The 12441-nt window shown below is 39.3% G+C and overlaps 1 protein-coding gene across 2 annotated transcripts in view; it reads right to left on the bottom strand.

Moving 5' to 3' along the window:
* Window positions 1–12441, bottom strand: part of LOC146003623 (uncharacterized) — a 58362-nt gene that overhangs the window by 13901 nt on the left and 32020 nt on the right. For both annotated transcript variants that reach the window (XM_083141944.1, XM_083141945.1), the window contains exon 6: window positions 10156–10289. In XM_083141944.1, coding sequence (XP_082998070.1) covers window positions 10156–10289 — 134 coding nt within the window. The remainder of the gene's footprint in view (window positions 1–10155; window positions 10290–12441) is intronic.

The following is a 12441-nucleotide window of genomic DNA, read 5'->3' on the forward strand; positions in this document are numbered from 1 at the left end:
GGTCGGGAAATTGCAATTTTTTTCGTCCCGAATGTCGAGATTTAAAAAAATTCCTGTCCCGACCCAAAACATTCTGTCCCGCACACCCCTATCATTCATTAAGGCAAGAATTTACAATACTGGACCCTTCTGTAATTTCTATGCTACGTCTTATACTCACGAAATAATTAGTCGTGATGATTTATCTCATGTTAACATGTTGTGGTGAGATGAAAAAATTGTTCATTAACGTGTAGAAGTTGTAAAATAAGCTTTTCAATTCTCGCAATGATTCTCCATATACAAGTATGGTAGCCATATTTGTTGATATGAACAATTGACGACGTTCGCAATTAGTTACGCTGTCTACAGCATTGCCACACTGTTGATTTCATACTTTGAGAGCATGGATCGTGTAAGAATGGCGGAAGAGAACAGTAAAAAAGGGTGTTTAATGTTGTACAGATTGTTAGGTGGAGTGTGCAGGATTAGCCGTGGGCTAATTAATAAACTTAAGGATTTCGGGATATTGTCCAAAGAAGGTGCTTACATGTGACAGCGACAATCACAGTGTAGAAGAACATGTGGAGTGTGGACTGATTTGATTACAGGTAAGTTTGGCAACAGTGCATCAATCGTAAAATTGCGGGATACGAAAATGGCATCTTTGATGATGAACGTTTGCCGTTCAAGTGCTACGAAAATAAGATTTTCTTATCGGTTCGTAATTACAATTAGCGCAAAATCATTCACAGATAGCCCCACTGACCATTCTCGGTAAGGTTAGGTTGAGTTAGGTTAGGCAAGGCAAACATAGTTAAAATTTGGGGTCGAAAAACCATGCACGGGTAGCCCCACAAACCATTGTCAGATAGCCCCATGAACCATTCAGGTAAGGTTAGGTTAGGTTAGGATAGGCAAACAGTTAAAATTTGGGGTCGTAGTAATGTCAGGAATGTATATTTCGTTTTTTAAGTATTGGAAACACTAAATCTTCCAGCAAATAATGAGCAATCGTGCCGATCGCGGACTACTCAATTTCACTTATTTTGCAATTTCTACACGTGACCCCCAAATTTTAACTTCAAATTCGTGATTAGGAGGCCTCAATTAGTGAGTATGCGAAATATTACAAAAAACGGGGAGGGGCCCTGTATTGTAAATTCCCGTCTTCATTAATTGTGGAAGCACCGAGCAGAAAGATTTGGTAAGTAAATGTGTATATTTCATCTTCTGTTTTGCATGCTCATGAGGTGTTTTTTCTTAGTCGCTTTACTTGGCGTAGGGACATTTGGTCAGTTGTAGGGACATTGCCGAAAAATGGTTAGCAACACTGTCACCTACCAGATGCACTGTGTGTACCGTACCCTCATGCTCACTTCTGTTTGCGTTTATCAGTACGCGTGTTTTTTATACTGTGTTATTGAGTTTTTGTGCTATTCAGTGCTAGTGCTTTATTGTGTGTTAATTGTTATTCATTCATTAGTTATGCCGCTAAACAAATATAGTCTTGAACAAAGGGTTTTTATGTACGATAATTACGTGAAAACGAATTCTTGCAAAAAACTGGTCAGGCAATTATGAGAGACAGGATCTCTTGAACCTAAGAAACCTGTTGTATTGCTGTTGAAGGAGGTCATTTTCAACATCTCTTATAACACAGGAGGTTATTGATCATCATTATTATTACTTTTAAATATCATTTTATGCTTTCGGTTTGCTTTATGCGCCGCGATGCTGTCTTCCCTTTCTGTCAACTGAGGAACAAGTAGCGATGTCTAATCTAAGATTAGATGTCAGAAATAAAGTACCTGAAATATTTGTATTTGGGAGGACACCTTTTCCAGCATCCTTGCGACAAGGTACGTGCTTATTTAAATTGTAATTGTAACTGTAATTGTGAAAAGTGGAAACATTACAAAACAAGCAGTTTCTGTTACGGACTTCCTGTAAGTCAATTTGCTGGGACCTGTTGCATGAAGGGGCCGCTCGGGGCCCGACGCTGTGACAGTAAACGACTGAAATAACCTCCCTGTATATAAAGATAGTGTTCAAAATATTTGTATCAAAAATTCTTAACATATATTGTTTGTTTACTTATAGAATGAAATATGATATGAAAATATTATTTCATGGAAACAATGTAAATTCGAAATATTGCTACTTTTTAGTTAAAGTAACAATATGATATTGAACATCTCCGGTTTTGCAATTAAATATAATAAACGTCATACTAGGGGTACATCAGATTGATTGAATGATTGATTTGTTGTTTTTAAGCCCCTTTATGCCCAGAGAGGCTATCAGTACTGGACCTACAGTTTAAAGTGGGACGCGAACCACTGTGCCATGTGTCTCCACCTGGTATCAAACCCGGGACCCCTTGATTATAAGGCAACAACGTACTTCAGAATAAAATGAAATGAAAATGTAATAGTGTTTACATTATGATTTTGTAGGGCACCTGTGCTTCAGAATAAGGAACAAAAATTGAAAAAAAAAAAATTAATTATACATCTCGTGAACAGATTATGCCCCAGGCCCCATAATGCAAGATTATTCTCTGCCAAATACTTAATGACATACAGTATTCGTTTCAAGACCTCACACTAGTGCTGCTTTTGCTGTGAAATCAACAGTCCCTGTTGTTCATTAATAGTTATGTTTTTCATACAGTCTAAATTCACATTCGGTTCATTTATTAAGGCATTGAATTTGACTTTCCAATCATCGCAGCCTCCATTTGCTAGCATGCCCCCACCCTACTTCTGAAACAACTTACAACAAAAACAGAAACTCTTATATTTCCTCTTCGAGTACACCAAACACCTTTTGTCGACAGTTTCCCCATTTTGCATAAGAAGCTTATAATGTCCAGTTGAAAAGTGTCAATTATCACCATTAATTGGGTTACCCAATTTATGATTGCTAATAGGGCTCTTTTGAATGATTGAATCAAATTCAGAACTGTTTAAAAAGGACGGCCACTCATCTGGATCTAAAAGCACTCATCTGTCACCTGGCACAGAAGATGAACATGAAACATACTCTTCCTCGAAAATACATTTGGCAACTGGTTCACAGATGAGCTACATTTAAGGTCAATGCCGCCACTGGTACACACGACTTAGACTATATCATGAACACACTCCGTAACATCACCATCATTACCATCAACACTAACAGTAAAACCCTTGACATCAAGAGTATCTACATGTATTTCCGTTTATCGTGGCAAAATTTGAAATGGAAACTGTATTTATAGGCAGCAAGATTTTTTTTGATTTTTTAAAAATGCATCCTTTTTTTTTTTTTTTTTTTTTTTTTTAATCCAGATTCAAATTTACGAAATTTCTCCCGTTCCCTAAACATTCCTATAATCGCGATTCTACACACCCGCATGCACTACTGTGTCAAACATGAATGACTTGAAATTTGTTGACACTTGTAAAATCAGGCAAAATCTGGAAACGTTCCTTCTCTGGGAGGGTTTGAGAGGCAATAAAAACAAAGCACTCATATCTCCAGATCTTTACTTCCATTTCATCTGCTGCACTTTTGCTCCCGCACTATATTAAACCTTATCTACAAGGAAATAAACTGTCCTTCCCCCCCCCCCCCACTGCCTGCCTTGAGAGGCCTGTTTCTGAAGCCCCTTTTTGGAAATGGATGGGGTTGTAAAGTTTGACGTCAGAGGGAGGGAAGGCCGCAGAAGAAAACACAGTACACCCAATTAGAAAGTGAAATAATCTTGTGTAATTTTTGTTGTTGTATTCCTGTTCTTTATGATTTATTTTTGTAGGATTCTCATTTCATATCTAAGTTTGAGACATAAATACTGTCGTCAAGTATGGTAAAATGCAATAATAAAGAACTGATATTGTTTTACCGTACATGTTTCCTTCTGACAAGAAGTTGCAAAAAATTATTGAGAAGACAAATTTGACGTGATAAATTCGAAATTTGCCATTCACTTTTTTACGAGTGTGCTATACAAGCCCAATTTACAATCTGAAGTGCTTGGAATATCACCAAATAAGGACTAAAGATTGATGCCAAACATGTGTTGCAAATTGCTTGCCTAAAAAATTGGGAAATTACTATACATGCAGAAAAGTTTAAACAAAAAAAAAAGGAAATAAATTATTGCAAACTGAGGTTTCCTTAAATGATGCAGTCACATTTCAGTGCATAAAAGTGACAGGCAAATTTTTGATTGGACCAGCAATGGGACTGTTCTAAAACTACCACATGTCCCGCTTATACGTATAATAAAAGAAAAAATCACAACTTTTTTACTTACCAATATTTTTTGTCCAAACTTTGTACAAACATGTAACAACGCAGAAATTATTTTTACAAATCAAGAAAACTAGCGCACTTCCACATTGAACCATTAGTGGCACGGCTAATGTCAAACCGGTTGTCAGTGAGGCCACACGTTTTGAAGCATGTGCGGGATAATGTTGCTTACTGCAACCACAATTCTTTCACGCAAGTCTTGCAAATCTCTAACCGGCGTACAGTAAACTTCGTCCTTAACATACCCGCATAAAAAATCACACACAGTGAGTTCTGGTGACCGTGGGGGGCCATTCAATAAAACTCAAACCTCTTTCTATCCATTTTCCATTGAAATGCTCATACAGGAAGTCTCTTAACGAGATTTGTGAAATTACATGGTGCTCCGTTTTGTTGCAGGATGGCCCCGGGTGGAAGTTGGTTTAGGACAAAAAGCTGTAACATGTCCAGGTAATTGTTGGAATTCACCGTTCCCTTGGCAAAGAAGGGACTGATGATTTTGGTCTTCATCACGCCGCACCACACGTTCAATTTCGGAGAACCTTGTTCTCTCACACGAACCTCGCGAGGATTTTCGGAACCCCATATCCTACAATTGTGTCGGTTAACACGACCGCTTACATGGAAGGTGGCCTCATCCGAAAAACAAACACTGTCCAAGAATAAATCGTCCTGATCAATTTTCCTAAGCATTTCGTTAGCAAATTGAACACTGACAGGCTTGTCACCAGTTTTTATGCATTGGTGATGTTGCATTTTGTATGAATGAAGGTGCAGTCTCTTGTGGAGTACCCTGTGTATCGTAGATGTAGGAATTTGCAGTTGCCTGCTAGCTTGGCGTATGGATTTCCTCAGACTCTGGCTAAATGAGGCACGAACACGCTCCACATTCTCATCAGACACTTTCCTTTTTGAATGCTCACTTTTATCAGCAACAAAGAACCGGTCTGGAGTAACTGTTTTTCCCATTTCTTTATTCAAATGTAGGATGGAACTTCTTCTTTAGCACCCAAACCATAACGTGCATGAAATAATCTCTGCACAAGTGTCAACGACCTCACTTCAGACAACGTCAAAACACAAAACACCTTTTCTTGTGGCGACCACATGACGAATGGCTACTGAGAAACTGATAATATCAGTTTTCAAGACATTCTGGCTACTGCGCATGTGCAACTGCCACTGAATGTGTTACTAAAAAAATTTCAGAGTCATTTTTTAAAAATGAAACAACAATCACATCATTCTTACAGTTTGTTTGGAAGTTATGAATTTTTCTTTTATTATATGTATAAGCAGGACACACTATATTTATGCCTACTTTTCTTATTTTACGTCACTTTTCTGCCTCTTTAGTTAAATCGTAACGATGAGCATGAAATTGAAGAAGGGACACTCACAAAGGAACATCCAAGTCCGCTCCAGGATTCCAGCGAGTGCATATTTTGAGAATTAGATATTTGGATAGTAGGAATTTTAATAATGGGATGATAGGACTGAAGCAGAAGAACTGAACTTATCTATAATTTCAAAATCCTGCTACAAACAACTCCGTGGTGCAAGAGCCATCTTAGGGGTACAGCCTGCCAATCGACTTTTCTTTGGGTGACCCGCGGTGAGCGCATCAAATCCCATTGTCGCTATTTTCTGGCTTTAAGAGACTGGAGCCCGCTACTGCTTCTTTTCAAACACCGAAAATTTGAGAGCTCGTACTGGGAATTAAATCCAGGCAGGACCACTCGCACCAAACTCTAGAATGCTAACCAGTAGACTTCGTAGGAGCCCTCTTCACAGTAATAGGTACGCTTAAATTTATTTCTTTAAAATAAAATAACTTTCTCCTAATTTCATCTAACCACCATTCATCATCGTCGCCACGATCAGGCCAAAAAGCAGAGAAATGCATCTTGCCGTTAAAGACACCCAGCTGCAGTTGTAAACACGAGGGGTTGTAGTAAAGAGCCCAGCCGACCTTCAAGGCTTTGATGCCGACCCTTGTTTTCATCTTTTCGCGGAGCGGTACGCCCTCAAATTTGTTGTCTCTCAGTTTCCAGACAAATAACCATCTTATGATGCCTGTCCTCGGTCGAACATTAGGCAGGAAATCAGGGAAAGTTACAAATGGGTTGTTCTTCCTTGTCGAATTTTCACTAATGGCTTGACAAGAAAGGACAAAGTTGACCATTAACAAAAATACAACTTTGTTATGATGCAATTTTTCTTTTCACAACAATTATGTTTTTCTTCCTTCTATTCAAGTGCAATGACGCTTGCACAAAAAATGAACAAATAAGTGATTTGGAAGCACGAGGCCCTGTGTGGTGGCATGCATCGCACACCCCTAACGGCAGCCCTGCTGTGTCCTGCAATTGCATACGGTATGGCTTCGTTCTTAGACACTTACTAACAATTCTCCACACAGTTGTTTGTCGCAGTTGAAGCTCTCGACTTGAATGATTTGTTGATTTTCGTAGGCTTCATTGGAATCCTTTGGATATCTGATACACAGTCCATTCTATCCTCATGGTTGACCATTGAATTTCCCCTTGCACAGACAACCTGTAGGAATGAATTCTTTGTACCACTTTCGAATGCTTTTCTCCATTGGTGGCTCTTTTGAAATTTCATCCTCAACCATCGTCATCCAGCTGTAACAGACTTTGTTTTGTGGAATTTCTGGACACAGAATAACTTCTCTCCAGATGCCGAGCGGCAAAGTTGGGAACTAGCGGTGTGCAAGACCATTCGAATAAAAACGCTTGACACAGTGGTGATACATTCCATAAGTTCCCTGAAATAAAATCACGAAACCGGGGAGTTCTTTTGGAATAACCCTGCACTTCCAGTTATAAAACAGGTGAATGAAGTAGTTTTTCCAGAACATCATTCAAGTCAGTTGCGGATAGGCATTCTGAGTTTTTTGAGAGATGGCATCACTCTCAGCACAGCTTATCAGTATTTCTTGTAGAGGGGTTCTAATGTAGATGGTAGGCAAGAGTGTATTTTGTAGACCAGGGGCAGCCTGTGATTTTTACTGCAAGGGAAGCACATACCGTAAGAAATTAAAGCAAGCATCAACATTATATGAGGGCTATCCAGAAAGTCACTCATGTTTCGGCAGGGTGCCGCTAGGGACGGGGCGAGTGCCGCCATTTGGTGCAGGGACTTCTGCTCGTTCAGTGCGCATCCAGCTGTGGACGTGTGAAGTTCATGTCGCTTCTCCTCTGTTCATAATACATTGTTAACATGAGTGATCTGATTGAAAATCCCGCCAGTTGTGAAGTGAGGTCAGTCATACGATTTTTGTTGGCGAAAGACACTAAACCGATTGACATTCATCGACAACTGTGTGAAGTTTACAGTAAAGATGTGATGAGTGAAAGTGGAGTGAGGCGTTGGTGCCTCATGTTTAAAAATGGCCGCACAGACGTTCACGATGAAGACCGAAGTGGGCGACCGAGCATTGAGACAGATGAACTGGTCGCAAAAATCAATGACAACATTCATAAAAATTGTCATTTTACGATAACAGAGCTCTCGTTTGAGTTTCCGCAAATTTTACGGAGCTTATTGTATGAAGTTGTGACCCAAAAGTTAGGCTACCATAAGTTTGTTTTGTGCAAAACAACACCTGCCTGCACTCGGCCAACCGGATGTAGGAACTTTTACAGGCCTTTCATTGGGATGTTTTCGACCATCCACCATATAGCCCGGATCTCGCACCAAGTGACTACCACTTGTTTCCCCACATGAAGACCTGGCTAGCAACGCAGCACTTTGATGACGAATCAGACCTTCAGGCTGATGTGCAGAAATGGTTGAAGTCACAGGCGCCAACTTTTTATGACAATGGACTTTGTAAGCTTGTTCATCGCTATGATAAGTGCCTAAACTTGTACGGCGACTATGTCGAAACATAGTCTAAGAGTGTCTCTTCAAAATGCATATAATAAAAAATGTATACTTTTACTTGTCTTCTTTTCATTCCAAAATGTGAGTTACTTTCTGGATAGCTCTCGTATTTTTATTAACGCATTCTTTATGAATCCTTCTATCACTAGATTGTAGAATTCCTCTTCAGTTTCAGCAGCTTCTCAATTGCTGCCCTTGGGTGTTTCTGCAGAAACTGTAAATTTGATGAAGTGTTGAAAAAGAATGTTCAGCGCTAGCACTAGACACTGGACGTTCAGCGCAAGCACTAGACACCGGAATTGTTGAAACCAAGGCATGTAACTTGATCTATTCACAAAAAGCAGATGACAAACCGTTATTCTTCAAATAAAACAAAAGTAGTTGTATTCCCATCAAGATATATGCATCTCAGGAATAAACTATGGCTACAGTCGTTTCTGAGACGAGCAAAGTCAAAAGTTTGACCATAACTTATTTTTCCAGATTATAAAGTGTCTTGTTTCACATTCATTTTGATTCATTACCTCCAGTTTTCGCTATTGATCTCATGGTTCCAAATGTTGTCATCATAATTTCAGTGAGGATGTGAGTTTGTGTTTAGTGATGACTCTGTAATGCTGTAAGAAAACTCTTCATGTCATCAAAACCTGAACTATTCCACACCACCCTTTTCATTTGAAAAGCGGACCTCTTGGATGGCGTAGCGGTAAGATCGTAATCGACCAATACCATGTGGAGGCACATAGTGGTTCCAATCACTTTCAACTGTAGGTCCAGTCCTGATGGGAACTGTGCATGAAGAAATCTTAAAAGCAAAACTCATTTTAAAATAGGATGCAAAGCCAACAGTAGACTTTTAATGCTCTTCTGCAAGCAACCTATTTTTCCACATTGGTCTAGATTAAAATGACGGACACATCGTTTTCTTTTATTACGCCCAGTAAATCAGGCATTGGTCTAGCACCAGAAATAATTCCTCTCTTCTCTTTAAGACTTCTCAATCTCGGGATCTGGACAAAGAGTGTTTCCAGCATGCACCTACACTCTCCCCCGGTCACCTACTTCGCACCACTCTGGAATGAGTTCTGTGGATTCATTCCCTTCAAGTCAAGTGAATCGTAGTGATTTGGTCAACTGGTAAATAATTATTATTTAAACTTATGCTTTTTATCCAAATTACAGATATAATGCAAATGAAATTCACTGGGATAACTCACAACACAAAATTTGCTGTAAACGAAGAAAAAAATATTACAATATAAATATTCTTTAGACACCGTTAGCAAGAAACTCTCAGGATGCCCTTTGCTGAAGATCTACAAAGTATGCCGAGTGCCCCTTTTCCTGAAGTGTCACGAAACAACCGAGTGTGAGTGACATACTGATGGCTTCTGATGGACAAGGGCACACGTCTCTCAGTCTGGGAGCTTTTACAACAGCACTATATGTTAACCTCTAACCCTTGTAAAAATAAATTGACCACATAAACATAGTTAAGAGATTAGTATGTGTTCTACTTTTGTAAGGGAATAGCTCATTTCCTTCATTTCACGGAATACCCACGCATGTTGTAGACTAGCTACGCTATCTTCAAAGCCTGAAACTTAGAGAGTAAAATATAGACAGAAGAAAAATCGATTACAAATTGTGAATAAAATTACTCATTTCAAAAAGATGATTGAGATTCTGGAATTACAAACTCAATTTCTTATTAGTTTGCAACTTGGCAGTTGCTTGCATAGCAACATAGCTTCCTTGATGATGCTGAGAGCAAGCAAAATGGGTGGTCCCACTACTTATACAAGGCATTTACGTGGGCCTAATCTTCACCCTTGCTGCCTAGAACACTTCTACAACTTACTCCCTGAAAATAAGAGTAACTTTAGCTCTTGAAAGCTCGGAAGCTTCTCCAGAGCAAAACATCATATTGAAAAGAAATAAAAATGGCGAATTCCTACTTACTTTTCTTCATCAGTCTCAATGTTTCTTTGCGGTCTTCATCCGGCAGCGGAAGATGGCCATCGGGACACAAGGGGTCTGCTAGGCACCGCTGAGCTTCAGCTTCCTGTATTTCCTGCTGCCTCTTGCGGAGATACCTAAACATCACAAAGACATTAAATCAGTATCTACATATATGTGCACAATATTTATGCAATGCTAAAAATGATGATTGGATTAAATTCATGAAATGACACTTACAACACCCACACCTACTCCAGCATTCAAACCTGAAACCATTGGTGATAACAATCGCAAGTCCAGCACCTGCTACAAAACATGGTGATCATTACTGTTACTTTTCTTCCAAAAGCAACATGGTGCCATTATTGTTGCTTTGTCATAAAGTAAGGACATTTAACAAGTTGCGTATTTTCATGCAAAAGTTTAAAACAGCACAACAATGCAAGTTTCATCCTGCAAATAAATCCTCCAATTATGAATTGACTGCAGCACAAGTAAAGTAATGCACAATAACAAAGTACAAGGGGATTCATAATTCCCTCCTGGATTTTGAACGTTTATAGTACAAGAACTATAACACACACACAGTAAAAAGGTACATGTCAGTACATAAAGAATCTCTCCAAGTTGAGTTTTGGTTGTAAGTCCAATTTATGGACAGGAAGGCTAATCAGGACTGAACCTACAATTTAAAGTGAGATCTGAACCACTTGTGCCTGCACCGGGTATCAAACCTGGTACTCCTTGATTACAAGGCGAAGATGCTACCACTGCACCAACAGGGGAAGGCCAAGTTTGCACATATAATAGGCCCCACCATGTAATTGTAGATTTAATCACTAGGTGGCAATATAATGCAGTTAACGCAAACATGGCATGCACTGGTGAAGACACAGCATTCTAATTCTTAAAATTTGCTAAACGTGGGTCAGTTGTGACGATGGAGATTTCGTACAAAATATCAAACAGAAGCACCTACAGACAAGGAAAGATATAGCACAACTGTCAGAAATACACATGCAGTCACTGGTATTGATCGTTATACATTGGGGTGTGTGTGGCAGGAGCTTCATTTCAGGACTGATGCCTGCTGTGTCACCAAGGGTGTACATATTGAGCACCTGTAAGGTTCGTACCAAACTTGGAGAGATTCTTTATGTACTGATATGCACCTTTTTGCTGTACGTGTTATAGTGCCCGTACTATAAACATTCAAAATCCCTGTATTTTTAGACTTACTCTTGTAATTTCAGTAAAGCGATAAAAATACAAATACCAATAATACATTAACAAGTATTTGCATTACTTCACACACTAAAGTAAACGCCACGAAAACAGTCCAGTCAAGGTGGGAGCATCCCCTTGCCTCCTCCACACTCCTGGCCCTCCAGGGTTGCCATGCTTCTTCTAAGCTGCTCAGTCGACACTTCACACTTTGTTTGTTTGCAGTTGATGCATCCTCGCTGGTGTATCATGTACGGATTATTTGGTCTTGCATTCAGTATGAATGACACTGAGGAGCAGCATCGTACGTGTGGTACAATAGCAGGTGGAAGTGATGGTGCTGTACATGCCTGGTGAACGGACATTAAAAACAAAGTAACCTAAATATTGTAAACGTTTACAAGTTTCTCAGAAATCTTGCATATAACGAAGAAGCAAGGAAAAACATTAACTTTGCACAAGTACAAAAACTGAAGGTGGAAGCTTTTGGGATTTCTGAAAAGGCTGTACAACGTATCAGCAGTACTTTAACTTCGGTAGAGGCTCGAGGTGAACGTTGTCTTCCAGGCACCAAGAAAGAGTTAGAAACGGGAACGCAAAAACACTGAACTGGACGATTTTTAACATGTGCTTTGATGTAGTAGCTGCTGTCTGTCTTGCACCAGAATTGTTGTTAAGAATTGTTTCCCCTCTGTTTATTCAGCCTTTCGGTTTACATTTTATAACCACTTTCTTGAAGTGTAAACGTAATATAGTATGCCATTGGTGTTCCTTGAACAAGCTTTGTTTGTTTCAAATTACAAAACATGTGTTTGTTGACTATTTTAAACTCTTGCAAGAATGAAACACTGTCTCGGTGACACAGTTCAATAAGCGTCGAATTTGCTCTCGCCACTGAAGTTCACTGGTTAGAGTCCCGGTCTTGTGTTGTTTGTGAGTGTCCATTCATTATTCATCATTCATCCTCATCATGGCAATTAGTCAAAGGAGGCTGCTAAATAACACAAATACACAAAAATTAAACCAATTGCTATAGTAAAATTCACTCTCAATGGCATATTT

The sequence above is a fragment of the Lepisma saccharinum genome, chromosome 20, assembly GCF_977018435.1.
Source record: "Lepisma saccharinum chromosome 20, izLepSacc3.1, whole genome shotgun sequence".
NCBI classification, from domain to species: Eukaryota; Metazoa; Arthropoda; class Insecta; order Zygentoma; family Lepismatidae; genus Lepisma; species Lepisma saccharinum.